Here is a 24,325-nt window from a genome sequence, read left to right as displayed (position 1 = left end):
AAATGTATCCATATTTAACATTTAAAAATATATTTAACTTTCTCCCTTAGTCTCCAAACTTCTCCATCATTGGCTTTTTAAATTTTACATGTTTATTTGAATAAAACTTTGTTGAAAGAAATGTGTATATATATATATAATATATATTTACAATATATGCTTAAAAATCCTAATTTAATATTAAATAAAATAATCATGTGGGGAAATTTAATTACATTTTTAATATTTTTTTCTTTTATGTGTTAAATTACACAATGGTAGTATTTTCCCCCCATTAAGTAAATTATTCTCTGGTAATTTATTTTATTTAAAAATAAATTTATTATCTACCCCAGCACAAGACCAGGAAGCAAAACATGCAATTATTAAACATTTAAATAACAAAAATATTTTTATGTATTTATTCAAGAAAAAGATTTTATGCAAACATCTCCAGTTTTATAGAAAAAAAATTCACATGCATAACTATTCACTTTAAGACATTTTCAATTATTTAATTTTCTCACGCTTCTCTAGTTAAAATGGTGAGACAGAGCCGGCCCAAGGCACAAGTAGTCCTCAACATATAACGCTCAGCTTATTCAGAATGTTTCAGCACTGATAAATTTAAAACATGCTAGATTTAAAAGTATTTACAAGTTGACTTTGTAAAAGTGCAAAAATTAAGCATCAACATTTGATTGTTTTATCATGGTAACACTTTGATGCTTCAACTTTTTTTTGAGCTCAGTTTGTTCACAAATACAGCAAAGCAAACAGCAAACATCCATCTATGATTGCAGTTAACCTTGGCCAATTAGTGGTGATGAGGTCCTAAACAGAAAGATGGGCCCCCAAATTATTCTGCTTAAGGCCCCATAAAACTTTTGCCAGCCCTGCAGTGGCAATATCTACAATGTCAGCAGATAGAAATCATCAGAACAACAAAGATTGTGTGAAAACTTCAACAAAAATTGTATAAATATAAATTACTTTAAAACATTACTCCAGCATAAATGAAAAGTGTGGTAGAGGATGACTACACCTCATAGCACACTGCTTAAAAAAGTTACGAAAGTAAATGTAAGAGAGTAAACGTAAGTAGTTTGAATCCAGCTGAAATAAAAATGCTCAAAAACTGAAGGAATGAATCAAGTTTTTATAAACACTGACGTTTTCTGGAGAAAAAAAAACCCAACATAAAAATGTAAATTCTCCATCTAATTTTCATAGCAGAAAGTGATACTGCTGGTCTGTCTTTAATTAAGTAAATAGCTAAATCCCTTGTAACCATGGAGACATAAGATTACATTTGAATTTGAATTTTTTAGCGGTATTGAAAAGATTAATTTTAAGAGAAGGGAGGAGGAGAAACTTTCTGGATAATGGGAGCAGATTCCAGCTGCTCTGCGTCATTCCTTTCTTTCTCTCTCTCTCACACACACACACACACACACACACACACACACACGAACATGAGCCTAATAAAATGAACTGAGTTCTTGAGTCAATATTGTTGCAGCCCCACCTGCAGTACCATGGGGGGATTCCACCCTAAGCCTGTCTAAGGTCAGCTGGTCAGAGATTTCATCTCAGATATGAGGAAGCGAAAGTCATCCCAACACACACGCACGCACACACACCCCTACAAACTGTTCAACATGCAATAAAGCTTAAAATCAAACAATGAACCCAGGCAGAAACTAAACCTACAGTTTTGAAGGAATCCACGGGAACTAGAAGGGGAAAAGTGAGGAGTTGCACAATGACAGTAAGAGTGGAACTGGAGATTAACCGCTGCATAAATCCAGACTCCAGCTTCACTGCCGGGATTCAGAGTCGAGGCTTACCGAGTGTAACTTTAAGCTTCCGAGAAAATTAGCCGTCACAACAGCATAAATATTTTTAATATTTGACACTGTCTGCACGTCTACGACTTTAACCAATAGTGTCAACCAACAGCATAAAGAGAAACGTATCCAAGCAGGAGCCCAGAGGTTTGTGGGAACTTCTGGTCATGTGGGGAAACAGTGTGGTGGCAGTATTATGCTGTGGGGAGACTTTTGCTTCAGTAGGGATAGAAAAACTGGTAAGATTTGGTGAGAAGATGGAGCAAATACCAGGCAAATCATTAAAAAAAATTTAAAAAAACCTTAGTGGCCCCAATAAACATTAATGAAAAAATAAATAGATACATTAAAAAATTACTTAAAAAAAACAAACATTTAAAAATAAGTAAAAGCTGCCAAAATTCAAAACCTTGGTATGAAAAAAAACTTGCCCTCAAAAAACTTGAATGAATGAATAAATAAACAGAAATAAGTGCCTGTTAAATGCCCCTAATGATTGAAAAATAAAACATGAATAAATAAAAACATTTAAAAGGAATAACTCAATCTTAAAAACATGAAAAAATATAAAAATACAAAGAAAAAATTCAAATAATGTTGAAATTATTTAAAAATTAGTCAAAGTTGATAAGACAGAGCTAAATACATAGACTGTTATTTGTCCCAAATTACTAAAAACAAACATTTAAAAAGAAGCAGCCAAGAGGTCCATGGTAATTACTGGTTATGTGGGAAATGTTGTTGTACCAGTATTATGCAGTGGGAAGACACTTTCTTCAGTATCAACAGGAAAACTGGTAAAACGTGAGAAGATGGAGCTAAATGCCAGATAATGGTAGAAGAAAAAGATCTGTAAATAGACTGGAAACTGGGACAGAGGTTCACCTTTCAGCAAAATAACAGCCCAAAACAAAGAGTCAGGTTAACTTAGCATGACCAACCTAACTGGCTTCTCTAAGCGTTCACAGGAAAATACACAGCAGGAACAAAAAGATAATCAATGCCCAGTTCCTGTCCTGGACGAAGAAGTCAAACTTCCAGTAATATCACAGCACTAAACTGGTCTAACTGGGGCTTTTGAGTTTCCTGCCCAGCAGAAAACAACTTGAATCACCAGAAAAACAAAGACGGGCAGCGGAGGCTCGCCGCCCCAAAACAATGAGAAGACAAAGCGCAGACATTTCCTCTGCTGCGGGAAAGAAAAGCCTTTTTGTTTCAGGTGAGTTTCAGCCTCGGTATCGAGCCGTCCAGCCCGGCGGACACAAAGCCCACCCTGTGGCTCTGACAGAGAGCGATTGTGTGAAGGTAGAGGATAAATCATGTAGGAATCCTCGGACCTGCTCGCTGCTTCAGCACCTCCATAACTAACTCTGAGGGATCAAGGTTGGCGCACAACAGTAAGGCCAAAGGAATGAAAACACTGTGGGAATTAACAACCATGAGGCTGCAGAGTGGAAATGACTCCTGTCTTCACACATTTACACAAAGTACGATAAAAATATCTTTAAAACCACTTAAATTTTTCACATTTTGTCTCACTAAAACTACAAATCTCAATTTATCTAGTAGGCCAACAAAATAATGCATAATTATGAAGTAGCTGAAAAAAATTAGGGCAGAAACTAATTATTTTAGTAATCGATTAAGCAATTATTGAAATGATTAGTCAGGTAAAAAAAAATGCATATTTTGCAGATTTTTCATTTACTTGCTTACATTTATTTTACACATTATTTCTCTTTTTTAATGAGAAAACATCAAAATGCAACAATGGCATTTCTTAACTAAAAACTTGAACATTTGTAGCAAAAATATATTTCTAACATGAGAAGCTCAGCCCTGCCTGCTTTAGCACAGACTAAGGTGAACTAGTTATAACGTAGCAGAGAGAGAAGGAGGGGAGCCGTGAGTGCCACATACACGCAGTGATTGACAGCGTTAAGGCCTTCCTCTTGGCTCTAATTGGCCTTTTCTGCAGTTAGACACTGCAGCTATAAGCAAATTAAATCAATGCATCTGCAATACGTGTCAATGTAAAAAAGTTAGAAATAATTTAACAGCTACATTTCATCTATAGTCCTAAGGTACTAAAAACATAGAAATTTCATAAAATGTAGGTATAACTTGAGAATGTAAAATTATGAAAAACATCTGAAATATCTCGCAAGATATTTGTGTGCATATTCCCGTTATAATGGGTACTGTTATAAAATTGAATTTGTACAGTTTAGCATTTGAAAGGTGTTTTAATATGAATTTGGCATTAAATTAATTGAACACTGACAAAGTTAAAGTCAGTATTTGCAAATAAACTTCAAAAGGTTTCAGCAAGCACACTTGTTTAGAGAAAGAAAAAAACCAGCCCATTAGTTCGAATGTTGTGGGAACATGAACCCAGAGTCAGTCAGAAACAGGCTGGATAATGAGAGGAAGTGTTCACTTCTGCTCCATTTACTCAGATTTTTTCCCCCTTCTGCTTTTCAGTAACTAAAAAAGAAAAGTTCAGAAACAGAGTTCAGAAAACAGGCAGGAAGGTCACAAGCTCCTGGACATGTGTGGATGTACAGGGAAGATCAATACCTGGTTAAACATGGCAACTTGTGATCGGGCCGCTGCAGGTACAACACACACCGAGCCGGAGCACACAACGCCGTGACCTTAGGAGGCATTTTTGAAGGTCTGCACGTGCAGCGAATGGAGAAGCAGCTTCAAGAATGTAGAGTGTACACAAAAAAAACGTACCAAATTACTGAATTATGCAGGCCGACCAAAGAACTGTCACATCAAGCCCTGGAGTGACTTTTGGACAAAACAAAGGCAAGGGGAAGAGGACGTTCAAACTATTAGAACTGGGGTTGAAACAATTAATCGGACTAATGATTAATCGTCAACTAGTTTAGTAATCGATTAAGCATTAACTGGAGTACAAAATCTCAAAACAAGACATGAAAACTATCAGACAAGGGGCTGAAACCATCACATGAATTGAGATTATTCGCTTCAATCACATATTTAAGTAATCATCAGCTAATTTAGTAATTGATTAATCATTAACTGCAGTATACAGACTCAAAAAAGGACATTCAAACCATCAGAACTAAGGGTGAAATGATTAATCTCATTGTGATTAATTGAAAATTTAAATAATCAGCTAATTTCGTAATTGATTAATCAACTGGAGTACACAAAAGAATGTCAAAAAAAGAAACTATCAGAACTAGGGCTGAAACAATCAGATTAATCATGAATAATCAATTATTGAAATAACCGTCAACTAATTTAGGAATTGATTAATCATCAACTGGAATATACAATCTCAAAAAAGAACATTCAAACAATCAGAACCAGAGCTGAAATGATTAATCGGATTAATCAATTATTGATGTAATTGTCAACTAACTTAGTTGATTTATCATTAACTGGAGAACATACACTGAAAAAAGGACATTCACAATATTGGAACAAGGGCTGAAACTACTAATCGGATTATTTGCGATTAATTCATTATTGAAATAATTGTGAACTAATTTAGTATTTGATTAATCATTAACTGGAGTACACAAATTCAAAAAAGGATATTTAAACTATCAGAGCTAGGGTTGAAATGATTAATTGACTTAAATAGTCGTTAAGTGTATTCATGGTAAGTGAAGCAGAAAGGGCTTATTTTAAGCATTTATTTATTCATTTAGCTGCAGATGCATCTATTGCTAAGTTATCTCATTTTAGGCTAAAATTAGTTTATTTTCTTGTTTAAAAAGGAAGTTTCATTATTTGTTTATTTGCCTTTTAACATATTTCTAATCTAATGTTTAAGAGGATATGAAAAAGCTGCAGAAAGTGTCAATATTTGTTATCCAATTAATCATCATAATTGATTAATCGATTACATCCAACAAAACAAAGTTGAACCACCTCAGACCAAATCAGGCAGAAATGCAGTATTTAAAGTCTTATTATAGTTGGAGCAGTACGATCTGGGGTTCTTGCACAACTGCTAATAACTGCATTAGCTGCATTATCCTGCATGAATCGGTCCCACCAAAAAAATTTCCTGTGAAAATCAGCTCAAACCCAGAGGTCATCTGATAATATCGGCCTCATCTGGATGTGTGCTACAGTAAAATGGGCCGTAACTTTGGCATAGTTGAAGTTTTTCCCTCCTCTGTGGGGTTTTGGATTACTAATCATCCAGAGAAACGTCCAACATCCTACTGGGAGCGAATTCCAGGGATTCATTTAGCTACTCAGCACAGAGGCCAATTTGGAGAGAAGGCTGATTTCTGTTGCACAAAAGGAGAAAACAGTTTCAGCTCAAGGACAGCCATCAGCGGTTTCATCTTAATTCATTTAATCTGAAGAATTTAACTTGTGCAAATGTACTGGGTTCTTGCAGTTTACACATTTATCGGTTGAAACGGTCCATAACTGAGGGAAAATGGTGCGACACTATCTAGCTTGATTACTGATAGTTTACAGACAAAAGCAAAACAAGTTTCATTTACAGAGACTTCATAATTTATTTTATTTGTTGTTTCTATTGTTTTGTTTTGGTAAATTTAAAATGTCTTCCAGTTCCAGGGTTAAATGATCATTAGAATTTAAAGTTTATTGATCTTTTAGAATGTATTCTTCCATTATAATCCCATCACAATCATATTACTTGAAAATGGTTTTAAAACAACAATATTATTGTATATCGCAATAACCTCTGGGACAATTTATTGTCCTGCTAAATTTATGGTGACAGGGCTGATGTTGAATTAACTGAAACCCTGGAGAAACATTTGAGTATGAGTGATGAGATCGCAATTTTATTATTTTTTTTGCCTGTCCTTAACACTTAAACTTTTAATTTCTTAACATCAATAGAAATATCAATTCCATTGCCGCGTCAAAGAATGTCTACTATAGACATTTTCACATCTACAGTTTGTTTACTTTGGTCTGAATTAGTTGATGAGTCACATTTTATTTGACTTTTGTCATTGATGGGAGACCTGCGTCGTAAGAAGCCAGACTACCCACCAAACAAACTTCTCTACAGAAGTGGCAACGGCCACAAAAGATTGTTGCTATATTAGTTGTGCTTTTGTTTCTTTTAGCTTCCTTCGTCTTGTTACGATCTTGAGACAATACCGTCGGCTCTCGTTGCTTAACAACATTAAAGATCGTACATAGATGTAAAGGACTTTCCTCCTCCTGAAAACAATGTGTTGCGCCTCAGTGGTTCTCTTCTCTTTGCTATGGAGTACCACAGGGTTTCATGCTAGGACTCTCTTTCTCTGTCTTACAGAAACACCAAAAGGTATATTATTTATTTTCATGTTTATGCTGATGACACCCAGTTGTCAGTTCCCTTCACTCTCCATTTGTCTCACTGACTTAACTGTGAATGATGAACAAATTAAGCCAACAACAAAAATTTAAGTCATATCACATCTGTTAGCCGGCTAACATCAAGATCTATGTAAAGACTCATTTCAGGCTTAGATCTCATTTAGATCAGCCACTTTTAGCCTGATGATCTAGAAATAGTAATTCATACCTTCAATACTTCAATTACGTCTACAGATGGGACTAATATAGCATTTTCCACTACGAAGTCAGACTTCCCAGTTGGAAATACAACAGGACGTTTTAGGTGAGGACAGCAAGTTAATATGTTAAACACAAAGTCACATATAGTTAAATTGAAAACATAAAATGAAGAGAAATAAGTTGTAGTTGTTGTAGCTAGCATAACAACAAATGTTTCAATCTCAGTGTTTTTTGTCTTGTAAAAACGATGCATTCCTCTCTCCAAGCAATGAATTTAATGACAAATCAGTCCAGTTATACCCTCCATCTACCAGCTTCTGATCCACTTAGAAACTATTTTTAAAGATTTCATCTATTTTATAAATTACATCTTAAATTGGTGAACACTCTCATACATTTTTCACTTGTTACATTCTTCACACTTTTTCTAACTATCCAAGAAAATGTTATATTGCTGCTACATTTCTCTGGATCCAGTGCTTCCTGGGTACTGAATCAACAGCATCAACTATTTCTTGCTTCTTTATTTAACTGCTGTTGCTTGGCGATGAGAACAGTATTTAAATAAGAGCTATAAATAAATGAGCTTGCTGAAATAATTGAGAATGTAGTATAAACTTTGTTTGGAAAGTTGTATTTTACAGAATTTTAGAAAAGAATAAACATGGAAAAGTGCTTTTTTAGTGAAAATGTTAAATTTATCAACCAACTCACGTAAAGTCACGACACTTGGAGGTTCTTGTTTGCTTTAACGCTGCAAAGATGTGAATGGCAGCGCTCTGCCACAGGAACCCGACACCAACAAGCGACTGATCGTTGCCATGGCGACCACCTCGGCCAGGTCTCCCGTTTCGACTCAGGTGAAACAAACAAAGGAGGGGAGGCTAAAATATGGTGCATCAATTACCCTTTAATGCTGTTAAACAAAACATAATCATAAATTGTTTATAGAAATATTTTTGGTGATTGTTGGGGGGAAAAAACAAAAAAACAAAACTTCCCTTGTTAGTAATTTGACACTATATTTTTCACTCTACTCACATTTCTGCTGCTTGGATTACCTTCAACGCTCCTGACCTGGAGCTTTTCTGAGAGCCCTACATCTCAGAAAATAACACTCTTCTACTTTATGCACTGCCGGTCAGCTGGCTGAAAGAAGCCCATGTTTCATGATAGTTTGTTAAAAACAGGGATGCACTGACATGAAAATTCAGGTCAATATTGATATCCGATATTAACACTGCAGTAATGGCCAACAGTAAACCTGTCACAATAAACAATAAATCAATTAAAAGCAGGATAAATTAAAAGAAAAGCTAGTTAAGTTATTCAAATGGAGTGTTTTTGTTGTTAGTTTGAACTTTTTGTTTCAAAAGTCCCAACTAGGAATTTTCAGAATTTTTCTTTTCTAATGATTAATGTTTATTAAAGGGCCTTTTTGTCTACAGAAAATCTATAATCAATGTTATTCATTGCATTGGTTGTGTTTAGGTTTTTATTTAAACTTTTTTTGGTTTTTTAGATATGCAAAGTCTTAAAGTGTGATTTAGAAATTACAGTTTTATTGATCTCTGAGAGGATGTATTTGCACTATTATGCCATCACTATTACATTATTTGAAAATGCTCTCAAAAAAACTATTTTAATTTGTCGCAATAATTCCTGGCTATTTATTTCTGGCCAGTTATACTTATTGGACACATGATAAAAAATGGCAAATATTGGCTGATACCATTGTTAATGCCGATATATTATGCATCCCTAGTTAAGGTAAAGTTGTCTTTAAGTTTAAGTCTACTCTGGACTCATTTGTAGATTAACATTTTCATTAACTTATTTAATATTTAGGTCATATTTAAATGCCTTATTTCATATTTATGTATATTTTATTACAAATTTTCACACTTTTGATTGAGTAGCTTGTCAACAAATAAGCAAATTCCTTTGGGGATCAATAATATATATTATATTTCATTAAAAATATCTGAGAGATTATGTGCTACTGCAATTTATAATTAGTTTTTCTATTAAAAACATAACAATTTGACAAAACTGAGCTAATATAAACCATAAATATTGCAAACTTGAGTAGTTATACCCTATAGGGCAAATATTCAGACTAAACACAAGATAAACTATAAAGTAAAATGAAGATTTGCATATATGGATTGAATATCAGAATAGAGGAAATAACAGCAGATGTGGATTCATCACCAAAAATGATTCTGCAGAAGCTCTGGCACCAAGAACAGCTATTAAACATGATGGAAGCTGCAGATATCCTGAAACTGGTACGACTGGTGCCACAAGCATCCAGATTAGCGCATGACATCATGTGGCCTTGGACAGAAACGCTCTGAAGACGACAAGCTTCGCTTTCACTTGGCACGCGACGACTGAAAACGCTTCAACAATGACCAGCGCTAAACACGTTAAACGCCGACTCCGTGGATTTGCATCAGACTCTGCCTCCTTGGACAAACAACTGATTAGCAATAGTAGCTCAGTGTGCAACCTCTCCCTTTCAACACACATGCGCAGGTCATTTATGAAAAAATAAGGTTGAAGAGAAATACATCTGCTCTCTTTTCGGAGAGAGAGATCCACCCAAACTCTTAGGAAAACAGAAAAACTAAAACTTCCACCCACACATCGGCTAGGATTACGTCAACCTCAGTCGCACATTGCATGCTACAACACTCTGGTGTGCGCGTGTGTCTGTGTGTGTATGTCACAGCCATTCTTATGCAGCAGGCTGGATGGCTAAGATCAACAAATATGAGTGAAGGAAAGTCCTGAGGACACCCACAAGCTATTATTATTACATTTCTGGTCAAATTCTGGGGCTGGGCTCAGCTGACAGGCGAGGACAGGGTGCAGCGCCCACTGGGTCTGGGGGAGCAAAGAGAACCAGCTGACAGGGGGAGTGCAGATGGGACAAACAACCTTGGACTGTTTTTTAGTCCACTTTAATCAAACAAATTTTTTAGTTCTAGAGAGGCCGGTTTGTTTGGTGAGGTGTGAACGTGATCTGATGTGAACCAAAAAAGCAAACAAACCTCGGTCTCAGTTTAGGTGAAACGAACTCTGAGTGCTTGAATGCCAAGCAGACTGGAAACCGCTCTAAAAGCAGTTAGTGGACTACAGCGCAGGGCATTCTGGGTAAATACAAGCAAAACAAACGTGCTAGTGTAGCACTAGCTGAAGTACTGGCTTTCGTCAAACAAAAGAGAGAAATCCTACAACCGTTAAAATCTGACACCACTCCATTTCTGTTCACATTTTATGTGAAAAAAAAATTGTGTTCAGTTTCTTCGTCTGTGGTTTTATGTCATTTCCTTCAGTGGTTCTTGGTACAGCGCCACCACATTCAAGGAGAGGGAAGAAGTTGTCGGCAGAAAAACATGGCGCTCTCACCGTGACAATTCGTAAAACAAAACAGGGGATGCAGGTAAATAAGATTATGTGAAAAATTCTAGTGTCTCCATTTATCATTCTGCCTTAAAATGCAAATAAATCTTGAAAATATTTTAAAGACCTATAAAATAATCATCAAAAATGTTATTTAGATACCAAAAGATTCCCATCCCCAGTGAAACTAAGGTTTCAAACAAACCACATTAGGGCTGGATGGGATGGACTTAAAAGTTAAATCACAATATTTTGTGGTACTATTCTGACAATAAAAACTATTTAATATTAGTACTTTTTTAGGTAACTGTATGGTTGTGACTGCATGACATGGCAATCATTGCCATAAAGACAAATATTGCTAATGAAAAACATTCCCATTTCTAATGAGCTTTGTTAGGACACCAGTCACATAAAGAAGAGTGATTTGTATCACTAAAACACAAACAGTAACTGCATGTCATGATATTGATATATCTTTAAAGTAATAATGACATTTTAAGGGATTTTATCGTGATAATGATCAAAATCATCAAAAACTGCTAAACGACACGATAAACTCCCACCTTTAAGCCACAGTGTTTGCAGCTTTGCAACCTCTGACTTCATTCTGCCCACAACAACCAAACACTGGGCTTAACTCCTTATCATCCCGAGAGACGCTGCAGACCGCTGCTTGTTTTCCCTCCTTGCAGACCATCGATCTGCTGCAAAGCACCTTGGGAGCTGGTGGCGGCCCGTGCCAAGCGGCCATAGTAATTGGCCCCTGCCTGACTGCTGTCTGATCCTGTGAGGTCAGAGGAGAGACTGACAGGTGGGCAAGCGTTTGAAGAGGAAAACGGGCTGGGCCGGGCCAGAACCAATGGAGGCCGCCGGGGGAGGAGGAGGAGGTGAGCTGGGCCTCTGAGGGGATTAACGCGGTCTGACAGGCTGGCTGGGACAAACACATCCACACACAGCTTTGAGGGAGGGCTGCTCTGCTGAGCACACACAATACACTGCTTGTTTTAGCAACACAGGACAGAGGGAAAAGACCGATAAGAGAGCAGGAATGTGCAGCCTGGATTAGAAACCACAGGTGCTTCACTCCAAAACTCCTGCTTTAGCTTTTATATTATCCACCACATAAACAAGTGTGTGAGGGAATCGCAGACATCCTTCGCCGTTGATCCCGTCTGCTGTTCTCGTCTAAAAGCTCCATTTGCATTCCAGGAATTCCAGCAGTAGCCCCTCCAAACGATGACATATTACCCAGTTGGACATCCTTCCACCGAAAGCCGCCCAGTGTGCTGATGTGTTACTCCAGACTGCTTAGGGAAGCTCCTTTAGGGAGCAGTTTAACATATATTGATCACATTTGAAGGCCCATTACGGAAAATTAACTGCCTCCTATGTGGAGCGGTGGTTCTGCGAGACGGATGGAGAGTAATTTAAGGCTTAAACAACCCGCGAATTAAAGTTAGAATCAATTATCTGAGAAATGTTGCAAACTAAACTAAATGTGTAAATAAAATCCACATACTGGAAGTCTACACAGTTAGGATGACTTTACACCAGCTCTTTTAATTCACTTTAATTGAACTCTAGTTCATTTGTCTAGAAAGTTTGGTTTGTTTGGGGAAGAGTGAAGCAAACTCTGGTTCGCCTACAAACCTGTGACACGCTAGGCTAGCACTGGAGGGGGAAATTTCTCCTGGTATTTTGCCAAAAATAAAAGAGAAATTGTACAACAGCTAAACTTTGACACTGCTACATTTTGTTTAGATTTTGGGGAAAAAGTAAGTTGCACTCAGTGTCTTCTTCAGGGGGTTTTGTGTCATTTCCTTCAGTGGTTCCTATTGCAGCGCCCCCACAGATGAGGAGGAGAACAGATTTTTCTTAGTTTGGTTGTTTGACCATAGTAGGGTGAAAGCAAATAGTGAAAATAAATCTTCTGGTTCGGTTAGAACGCATATTTGAATGCTGAGCAGACCAAAGTCCGCTCCAAAAGCAGCAGGAAGCGGACTACGACGCAGAGCATTCTGGGTAAACACAACAAAAGTGCTTGTCTAGCAAACAAATAATAAAACAAGAGAGATCCTACAACCACTGAAATCTAATCATTTACATTTTGTGTCGTTTCATGCAGGGGAGGAGAGGGACTGGTTTTCCAAAGAGCTTGATTCGTTTCACCGTAGTTATGTGAAAGCAAATTGTACCAGCAAAAAATGCAACAAATGTTAAAATTTTTGTCCCCAATTGAACAGAGTCAAACAATCAACACCTCAGGACTCAGAACAGTAGGGCAAGTGGCTACATGAGCAGACAGCTCAACTAAATAACCAAATGACAGATTTCAGATTTGTGTTATTCTATGAAGACAAAAGAAATGCTCACTAAAGTTATCAAATGTCTTTATAGCTTTGGTTCCCTATCAAAATAATAGGAAAATATCAAAACAGTAAATCTGTAATAATCAATATTTCAGCAGCAGTATAAAAGAAACTTGCATTAATTAGATAATTTTGCTTCAAATGTGTGTAAAAACAAATCTTGCTAGTGTGGTATTTTTATTTAAGGTTATCATACAGTCTGGACATACTATCTTATTCACTGCATTAACAATAACACTGTTTGTACTATTTTTTTCTAATATCATCAAAACTCATTTGAACTGAAGAAAAATCAAGTGACTGCTTCTGGTAGTTCTCGTCGAGAAAAATTAGCTGAATTTCACCAGATCTACTTTCCCAAAATCAGAAACAATCTGTTTAAAATTTTGACTTCAAAAAGAGATAATTGGTTGCTGAGACAGGATTTGTAGTCGACGTGTTTAATTGGGTTTAAAAGGTCTGGGAACTGAGGCAGTAAGTGGCCAGACATCAGATCCCCGCTGTCCAATGTGACACCATCCTTCTTTTTAATGTGCAGCAGCCAATAAAACTCAGCCAGCTGCATTAATTGGAGTTAATACAGTCAACAAAGCTGCTGCACCAAGATTAAACACAGATTAAAAAAAGAAGTGTTGGCAAAGCCAACACTTATTTTTATGTCTAATATCAGCTGAACACCTAAAAATGAAGACAGGTAAAATGTGAAATTTTTTTTTGTGGAAATCAAATAATCTGGGATGTAAATAAACACACAGCTTGAAAAGAAAGAAGCATTTCTAATGTAATAAATAAAAAGAAACCTGCAGTACAAGCAGGCAGGCCTGTCACAATAAATCAATTAATTGCAATTTGAATGATTTATCATTTCTCAAAAATAGAACAATAAAAGTCTCCAGTCTGGCGTTTTGGTCTCAACTAGTCCTTTTTAAAGGACAATTTTGATTACAGAGATTCATGTTGTTTGTTGTTTGTGGGGTTTTTTTAAATGTCTTCCTGTTCCAGTGTCAAATTGATCAATCAATCAAGTTTATTTGTACAAAGCAGTTCAAAGTGATTTTTATAAACTTAGAACTTTTTTCTGAGCCAGATAAACTTTTGTTTCTGCTACTCTCCATTTAGATTTTCTCACTAAACTTCTAGGCAGACAAGAAATTCAAGCTAGTCTCTTTTCACATGAAAAATCTCTGTGAACAAGTGAAAAAAAGCATAATAACAAAATCCAGACTGAATGATAGTTTTGCAAGCAACACAAAAACAAGGAGGTCAGGACATGCTGTAAATCACTTAATTCAAATAATAAATATGCAATAGTCTTCAGTCAGAGGCCTCTTCAGATTTGTCGCAAGACTGACTGCTTCTGGAGATCCTTCCTGCCATCTACAACAAATCTTTCAAGAATCTTGGCTTACAACATTTAATTTCCCTTTGAGATCAATAAAGTATTTTTGACTTGAATTAGCATTTATTCATAGTTAGTTTTTGTCACAAAGAAGAATGTAAATATTTATCCAAATTGACATTTTCTCCCACGGCAAACAAATGCTGATGACAGAACATTGAAATATGGAGAATGTCGTTGAGAAAATTGCAGGTTCTATTCTATAAAAACAAACTATTTTGCTTTAACTGCATTTATTCAGCCTTTGCATCTAAATTTAAAAGATTAAAACCAGGTTAATATGTTTTATTTATAAAAAAAAAAAAGAAAAAGCAAGCTCTCCCCGTGTCTCCTTAATGCTGAGTTTAGCCTTTAGCTGACAGACCTGACAAAGCCATCTGCCACTCAAACCTCAATTAAACTGCAGATTAACGAATCCTGTCTGCTGGCAAACTAACTGCTAATGGCCATGTTAGCCTGAACCGATGCATTCAATCACAGCCCAAACACACAACATCTTTGTTTTCACAGAAGCCTGTTAAATACAGCGACTGATCACAGCATCGTCGTTACCACGGTGACGCAAACATGACATGGTGAGGGACTGACGGACAGAGAGGAAAAAAGGAAGATGGTGAGGAGGAAGGGTGCGCCTGACAGACAGCAGAACAACGGCGACAGAAAAACACTCGCAGCGGTCAGCGGGTCTGGTACCAGTTTCACTGTGCTGAGGTCCAATAGGCTGCTAGCTATCAACAGCTAGCTAAAACTGAGCCACCACAACAACGACTGAGCCAATAGTCATTCAGTTATTTACTAGGTCATTTTAAAGTCAGATTTTAATTACATTACTTCATTACATATTTTTACTTTTTAATTGATTTCATATTTTTTTCCTATCAATATTATGACATTGATTTTATTACTGTTTTAACTGTATAGTTTTATTAAGATAGTTTTATATTCTTAGTTATTTTATACCTTTTTTACCTTCAGTTATTTTTATCATTTTGTTTAATATTTTTATACTTATATTTTTTGTTTCTTTTATTTATTATTTTACGTTATTTATCATTTTATTCTCTTTACTTTTATTTATTTCATGCATTTCATCAATTTAACATTTTACCAATTTATCAATTGTCATTTATCTTTTGATTTGTTGCAATTATATTACTTGTTGTTATTGTATTATTTATCTTTATAATTTCATATTTTGCCATATTTTTTTATTTACAGTTTTTTATTATTTTATTTGTCATTTTATTGTTGTTGCTGTCATTGTGTTGTCATCCAAAGTTTTAAAACAATATTTTTGCAACCTTCCAGCAGAGCTGAGACAACAGATGTCATTTTGGTAATAAAGTTTAAATATTTAAAACATTTTTAATGTCAACCTTCTACGTACGTACAGTACAGACCAAAAGTTTGGACACACTTTCTCATTGAATTCAATGAGAAAGTGTGTCCAAACTTTTGGTCTGTATTGAGTACAGACCAAAAGTTTGGACACACAGTTGTGTCCAAACTTTTGGTCTGTACTGTATATTTGGGGCAGCTTTGAATTGGAGCAGGAAGAGTTGACTTCAGTTCAGTCCAATAGATGGGATTACTGAAAGGTGACTTATGTTACATGAAAAACTGGAATTTTTACTTTATTTAAAAAACTGAGCTTTTATTGCATGCATTTTCTTCACCTTGAACCCTCAACAGCTTTTAATTTATTGTGAACTCTGAAATTTGTACTGAATAGCTAAACTCAAATAGGCACTTTTTCCACTCTTAAGACCATAAAAAATATGATAAATGTTACCTTAATTTACCTTAATCATCATCAGTAAAGTGAGAAACTCTGGGAAAAACATTCCTGTGATGAACTAGTTGTTCTAAACAGTACTTTTAATCTGGAAAAGAAAAATAAGTGGAATAAAGAAAATCTGACAAAAGCGCCTTTCTGCAACAGCACCTTTCCACTTAGACGACAGGAAACGCACTATCGCCACAATCCACACACTTCCTGTTAAGTTTCCTGCTTCCTGGCAGCAGGGAAACTAAGGGAGCGGCCGCTGATGTCATGGGGAGTCCACTTACTTGTTGGATTTCACATCCCATTGGGAAGAAGGTGGACAAGAGCTTCCGGCTCGCAAAGACGCATTCAGCTCAGATCCAGTTGGTATGCACCAGAAATCTGTGACATTTACTCATTTTGCAAGGAGAATATTTTATGTAGAGGGAATTTAATGTGAAACCTTACACTAGTATTGTTCTGTAAAGAGAGGAAAACCTAAGCTAATATCACAATCTCTCAACTTAGTGTGGCAAAAACAATGAAAAATGTTTGATGAACAGAATTTTCCTTAAATATTAACCTTTATTTTAATGCATTTTCTTTTATTTAAACATCTTAAACTTCTGGACCAGCTGCCTGGTTTGGACGCTCTGAGTAAGTAGATTTAAGACTTTGACTGGAGTCAGCACTTGGGTCCAGCAGATGAGCATTAAAAGTGTCCCATACCTTCATCACATGAATAAAACACTAGCACATCTGCCTCGGCATGGCGTTAACGGCAGCCATTTTTGGACAGATATAACACAGTAAAGGGAATCTGTGAAAAACATCGCTGCCGTTAGCTGCTTTTCCACATTTCTAGCTAATATTAATTGAAGAAAAGCCTTCAGTGTTCAGTCTGATCACATTAGCATCAACTGCTAATCAAGAAGACACTGGAAGTCAGCAAACATCTCCTGGGTCTGACACTAAATCACTAATCGCCGTTACTAATCAATATTTGAGCACAGATATGAGCTGACCTGGCTTGGCTTATTAAAGAACTGCTGCAGAATAAAATCGCCTTTTATGCAATAACAACTCGTATTTTTCTTTTTTTTCCCCCTCGCTCTGCGTGTCGGCTACGCAACACACAGACCCGTTGCCATAGCAACTGACTGATAACAACTCCACCAAAAAGTATTCAGTCCATTACAGTTTATGTCTCCAGTCTTGATGTTTATTTTGCGACTATTAATAAATTATCTTTTGAACACAGCGGTGGTCGATACGTACCAACATACTCTACATTTCCTAACAATAGACTGAAGTAAATTATATGAATTTACCAAAGTACAGCTTGTCAAAGCAATTACAAAACGTCTCACAGGCAGATATGAAATGACAAGTCCCAAATGAAATGTCAGCTACAAAATGGCGAAGGGGTAAATTACCAACACAAGAGCTGCATGGTATTAAAAAAATTTATGCAATGGTTATATTATGGGAAAATGTTTGCAAAACAATCCTGGGTTAGAATCCCGACTTGGGGTCTTTCTGCATGGAGTTTACATTTCTCCCATTGTCCAAAAACATGCATGTTAGGTGAATTAGCCTCACTAAATTCTTCATATTTATTAATCCAAAAAGTGTGTAAATCTGGAGTGAATGGAAACAAATCAACAGCTCCACTTAACTGTTATTCATGTTACCTAAATATAACAGCGCTGTGGTTCAGCAGAACAATGAATTATTTTACAACCATTTTAAAACCATTCTGTCATTTTTATGTACAGAAAGAATCTCATGTTTTTACATTTTACAAAAGAAAATCTCCCTTTTAAAAATGCCTTAGAGTTTAACTAAATACTAAACTATGTCTCACAAAGAAACCTTAAAATTCAATCAGGACTTTTATTCCTTTCCATTTCCTAACTCTGTCTCTATTAAAAAAAACATGTCACTGTTTTGTGTTTAGCTCTCATGTCCCTGCAGATCTCCGTTTATATTGCTGCACCAAAACTTGAACAATGCTTTTATGGGGTTTTTCTCCCCCAAAAGCAACAAAACAGAGCAACAAAACCTTCAATAAACTCTAATTTATTAAAATTAAGGGTTCATGGGTTAGCAGATGTGACTACCTGCAGCTAGTTGAGTAGTCATCATATCCTTGCGCCTCAAGTCAACCGTATACCAAAAAAACTTATGGAAAAATTTATCTACCAATTCATAAAACTCGCCAACTCTGAGCCTTGCACTAAATTTTGAGTCTTTTTTTTATTTTATTGGAGGACGTTGGTGTTTCATTGAGTTTTTTCATCATGCCTGACTGGTTTATTCTGTCTGTGGAGAGGAGAGCGAAGCAAAGTCAAGCTTACAGATACTGGAGCTCCTGCCGTCAAAATACTACAGAAACTACTGGTTAAGATTGGGCCATTACATTTGCCCAACCAATGTTCATCATTTTGAACAATGACGCCTCATACAAATGCGTCAACAACCTGCTGTCACTACTGGCAGAAAGGACAAAGACGACGACAGGAAGTGGTAGGAGGATGATGGTGCGGTATGTTTAATGACTTCTCATATTAAACTGTGAAATTGAGGAGATCTTTTCCAACATTGACTGAATATCGACAAATTTCTGGTGGAAATGCAGCTAAAGTAAACATGTATCGACTGATTTGCACAGAAGCCATTTTGTGACTAAAATTAGTTGTCAAAAAATACAAAGCCACCCCAAGACTCTACAGAAATGTTATGATGATAACATTGTGATGAATCATGAGTACTTCCAAATGTCTGTGTCATCTGCAGACATCCATGTCAGGTGTGTGCGTCCAACAGACTGAATATTACATCAGCATACCAACAGTGAGTTCATCATACTTAAATTACAATTACTGCATCCACACACCTATTTTGGGATGATGATTATGCACCCATAGAAAACACATCCAACAATTTTAATAACTCCTACCACTTTTTAAAAACACTGAACACCAAAGATGTCAATGAAAAAGAAGGAAGAAAACCCAGTGAGTTAAATCTGCCAGTGAATAGATAGTTAAATTCTCTAATTTCTGCACAAATTGAGCCCAGATAGCATAGCTGCACAATTTATGGAATCAATCATTTGAAAATGCAACCAGAAAAGACTCTCAATGGGAAAATAACCCAACATTAAGCTACACTGTGCTGATCAAAGCCTATCAAATGATACAAATGAAGGAAAAATTGTATTACTTATATCAAATACAACACATGTCAATATTACGATCATTTTGACAAGCTGGAACTAAAAATGCATTCAACTTAACCTTCCTTAGGTATAAGTGCTTTACATTGTTTTAACATGTATATGTTTCAAAAACTTTATTGTGAAGATGAATTATCAATTACATGTAGAGGTAACCCTGATTACTACAGGAGAGCTGCATGTATTTGGTAGGTAGAAATTACAAACAAACCGCAGCTATGATTGTGTCTGAATGTGCCACACATTTCAAGCTGAGTCTGCAGAATTAGGCTTTTTGCTACAGTGAGTCCACATGTGACAGAAGAACGTGTTGTGTTATAATGAGCCCAGCAGTTCCCAAACGGGATTTATTCAGTTTGAGTTTGCAAGATTAAAAAGTTTGAGAACCTTTGTTCCAGACTAATCAGGCAACCGTGGCTAATCTAATCACACGAATGATCTCACCGCTCTCAGCGGCAAATCACACACAAATTCTGGATCTTTTTTATTATTATTATCATTATTTTGAAATTCACTTGTTTGATTCATCACATCATACTTGAAATGTTCCTAGCATTGCACATCTGAGTCCCAGCTAGACCCGGAAGCATCCTAGACAATTTGAAGGACAGTCGTGAGGCTTTGGGGCTCCACCAGCTGACATATGGGCCACAGGGTGTGATCTAGCAAGAGCAGCCATGCATCTGCTTTACATTTAATCATGTTCTGCTGGACAAGATGCTGCAGCCCTTCAAGCAAAGCTAACAGTTAGAGCCCAAAGAACAAGTGCAACAATGTTAATCATTTCTTACAAAATGAGGGAGTTGTTGTACGCAGTACGCCACTTTGGCAAATGGATGCCCAGCTTTGAGCCTGATGAATTAATCGGCTCAAGAAGGAGGAGAGGGGACCTTATGACCCCTCCGTTACACTCAAGGCGAGGTGGGGGTTGGACGCCAGCCTAAAACTGCGGCCAACACAACCTAAGATTAAAATTAAAACTAAGAGATAACACGCAACAGGCAGAGGGAAGGTTGGTGTAACTGACTAACTTGCACAAAAACTAGTCATTTGTTTCTGCACTGGTTTAACCCTTTATTCAAATTGTGGGTTGAATGTTTTCCAAATTCATATCAATCTAGTTTATTTGTGTAGCAAATTTCAGAATCATAAATACACAAAAAGTCATAAAAACATCAAACCAGTAACAAACACTTCATTTTGTCAGATGCCATCATCAATACACATCAAATATGTTGGGCAATGTTCCATTACAAACCCAACTCTAAACAGGTGGGTTCATTTGTTTCAGCAGCTTTGCAGTTTTCTGGAAGTTTCTTCCAGATTTGTGGTGCATAGAAGCTGAATGCTCCTTTCCAGAAGACCTGAGAGGTCTGGAAGGTTGATACAACTATAACAACATAAAACACACACCCAGAGTATCATTAATTAGTTATTTCTTTTCCATTCCTGTTTATTTCCAGAGCTTATGTAGAAGTTTTGATAGGACAAAAACCTTCCTTGGTTTCTCTAACGATTAGGATAAATGACTTAATCAACTGTATGATTACTGTACCGACTGTTAATTAATTAATGTTTATTAATTAATTCTCTAGAGTAGAAATAGAAGTAGAAATTCTCTAGAGAAACAAATAGACTTTTCCAGGTAACATCTGCAGGTGCATAGTTAACAATAGTCACCTCACTGATGCTGATTTACCAGCTTTGTCTCTACATTTACCTTTTTGGGAATGAAATGATGCTTCATGTGTCCATCCTGGTCAGTAGAAAATCTACTGACAATGGTTCAACTGAGAGCCACCAGAAGAATATTTCATACTGGTTTTGAGAACTTAAAAAAGGAATTGTTTGTTACTCCAGTACAACTTATCCATCAGAAGATCACTTACAAGAGGGCTGTAAAATATTTTTATATAATTGTTGAAAATTTATTTCAATTAAGATTACCCCCATTTTCTTTTACTTTTTACCATAAAACAATGTCCCACGACAACATTAAAATCACGCAGAGTCCATCCAACTGCCAAAATATTAAATGATACATTAAGTTCAACATTCCACCCAATACTACACACAAGACAGCCTCTGTGGTTATGATATTGTCCGCACTGATGTTGCAACGGCAGCTGTGATTAGATTCAGGGTAGTAATCTGAGATACTTTATAGAAGTAACAAAACTGAGGTAAAAACAATCTCTGGGAATAGACTATGACAAGGTTTTCAGATGATAAATCAATTAACTTGTTTTGAACAAGTTATCTCCCTAATTCATAAAAAAACAACAAATAAGTAGCAAAGGGTTTGATTACAGTTAGACATGATATGAGGAAATAAATTGACCTACAATCATCAGAAAGTTCAAATCATTTGTTATTACCTTTAAATATTTTGCTAGCATCCCCATCTACAGCTAGCTGGTGTCTTACCCTGTAATTCATGGGTATACAACACAAGTCCAGTAAGCCAATTTCATTACAGCTCTGCTTCCTAACATGTTGCAGAGTCAAATTATTGCTGGCAGCTCCCATCAACCCAGCTGATGTGGTTTAAGGACAATGCATGGACGGGAAGTCTCATCTTCCACAATTTGTCCTTTCAGCCGTCCCTACCCAGGTGTTAGCATTTACACACCAACCATTTGGTAATACTTTAAGCTTTTATTTATTTACACAACGAGTCCTTAAACCCTGTCTTGGTCCGTCGGCCATTGCGATGCCACTGCTAACGCCGACATTGGTTATTGTGTCAGAAATCTGACCTTATATACAACTATTGTGATGAATACAAGGACAATTCATAGCAAAAGGTATTCGTAGTATCCTGATAAACGCAGTTATGTACCTGCTAACTAGCTAGCTGGCAAAAATCTGATAAATCAGTGCCGACTTTGACTCAACTACACGCATTTCTAACAATAAAACCAAAAAATGCTAAATAAAGCACCGATTTATATAATAAAAATTATGATGATTATAGTGAACATAACTGTCAACTTTTGAGGGACAAGGCTGTTAGCTACTCCACAGATACAGTTGACGGCGGTAGGTAAGCTAGCAGCTAGCTACATGTATTTAATTTATTTCAAGAAAATACACAAAGCTGAATTGTAAATAATTAACTCTAATATGTGTAGGTCGCTTCAGCAGCCCAGACAGAGTTAACATCATAGGCCTCACTATGACTAGTGTAAATCCGCCGGTTTTTCAATGGAGTCTGGCGGCGCTTCGTACGGAGAGGACTTTACCACCGAGTTAACCACGCTGCCCTCAAACACCACCTGACTTTATCTAACCCCCTCGGTGTCCGCCACTGGCATCTTTATTCCCCCCACAGCAGAGGCCCCACAGGGCCGCGGCCTCTCGTACAGGTCTCCTACCTCCGTGGGCTGGCTGATCTCGAACAGGTCGAGCCGGTTGGCGTTCCAGTGGTTGATGATGTCGGCCAGTTTCCTCCTCTCCTCCTCCCTGCTCCCCGACATTGTGGACAGCGTTACGGAGCCTCAGTCAGCGTCCGTTCCGCTGGATAAAAATTTAAATTAAAAAAAACTTCCCGAAACGTTAGTCCACCGGAAAACAAACCGCCAGCGAAAACCAACCGTTCACGTCGACTTCTTCCAAAAAAAATTTTTATTTAATAATTTTTTCTACAGCCGGTACTTTGTATCCCAGCTCATCGACCGACCTGCTGTCTGATCCGTTTCTGCTTCGCGTTCGCGGTGCACCTCGGCGCGCTCCCGCTGAGTCCGAGAACGCGCGCAGGCGCTTAACTATTTAATGCCCAATAATTCTGATTCATGACGTCGCTTCCCGGGATGTTTACAGGGTTAACAGCCGGCACGTGAGCTACTAAGCAGGATTACGTCATCGAGAGTTAGTTAAAGCGATATTTCCCCAGAGCATATTCATATTTAATTTAAGGTTTCAATGTGCGTTCTTCTTTGTATTAAATAAAAATCTATAAGAAATATACATATATTAGATTTACAACATTATAAGAAATATATGTTTTTGAAAATTTTTTAAAAACAGCTACATTTAAAGCTACTCCATACAAATTTCTATCAAATCTGTGTACAAATGTGTGTAAAAGCTGTACTCAAGTAAGAGTAGCACTACTTCAAAAATATTTTTACGCAAATAAAAGTAAGTAGCCATCCCAAAAATTACTCAACCAAGAGCAAAAAAGGTACTGAGTAACTGAAGAAATGATCAATCATTTAATATTTAGAAATTACATCATCAGATGAACCAAATTATAAAGTTAAGTGGAATTTTGGGGGGGGTTTAAGAAAAAAAAAAAGACAATAATTCATGCAAGTAACAAAATATAACAAAATCAGGCAAAAGAAAATGTTTCCAAATCAGTTTCTTTCAACAAAAAACTTATGAAACTTTTAACAAAAACTGCAGGTGTGTGTCAGAGAATCTTTGGTTAAAACATCTTTGTTTCTCATTTATTGGGTAGAATCCAGAAATTTTACTCAAATAAGAGTAGCTATACTTCATAATAAAATTAGTGAAGTAAAATGTAAAGGACTTTGAGCTGCCTTGTTGCTGAAATGTGCTTTAAAAATAAACTTAACTTGACTGTTGGGGAAAATCCTGTAGTGGAAATCCACACTTCATGATGTTACTGTAAAACAATTAAACTAAAACGCATTATTCTTTTATATCCATTATCCTATAATTAGGACAACAAAACTGTTTAATTTAATTACAGCAGCAGAGATGAGTGGTTTTGTCATCATACTGTAGCCACTTGCTAAT

General features: G+C 36.5%; 1 protein-coding gene across 15 annotated transcripts in view; it reads right to left on the bottom strand.

Annotated features, from left to right (window-relative positions):
* The window catches only part of afdna (afadin, adherens junction formation factor a), a 114,776-nt gene extending 91,494 nt beyond the window's left edge, over window positions 1-23,282 (bottom strand). For 13 of the 15 annotated variants that reach the window (XM_032585683.1, XM_032585689.1, XM_032585687.1 and 10 more), the window contains exon 1: window positions 22,936-23,281. In XM_032585683.1, coding sequence (XP_032441574.1) covers window positions 22,936-23,037 — 102 coding nt within the window. In that variant the 5' untranslated portion in view covers window positions 23,038-23,281. Of the gene's footprint in view, window positions 1-22,935 lie in introns of all 15 variants that reach the window. The other 2 variants (XM_032585692.1, XM_032585691.1) reach the window with 1 other exon arrangement.
* Between the last annotated feature and the right edge of the window lie 1,043 nt (window positions 23,283-24,325).

Source organism: Xiphophorus hellerii, chromosome 15 (assembly GCF_003331165.1).
Source record: "Xiphophorus hellerii strain 12219 chromosome 15, Xiphophorus_hellerii-4.1, whole genome shotgun sequence".
NCBI lineage: Eukaryota > Metazoa > Chordata > Actinopteri > Cyprinodontiformes > Poeciliidae > Xiphophorus > Xiphophorus hellerii.
This window is presented reverse-complemented; position numbering and strand designations above follow the sequence as displayed.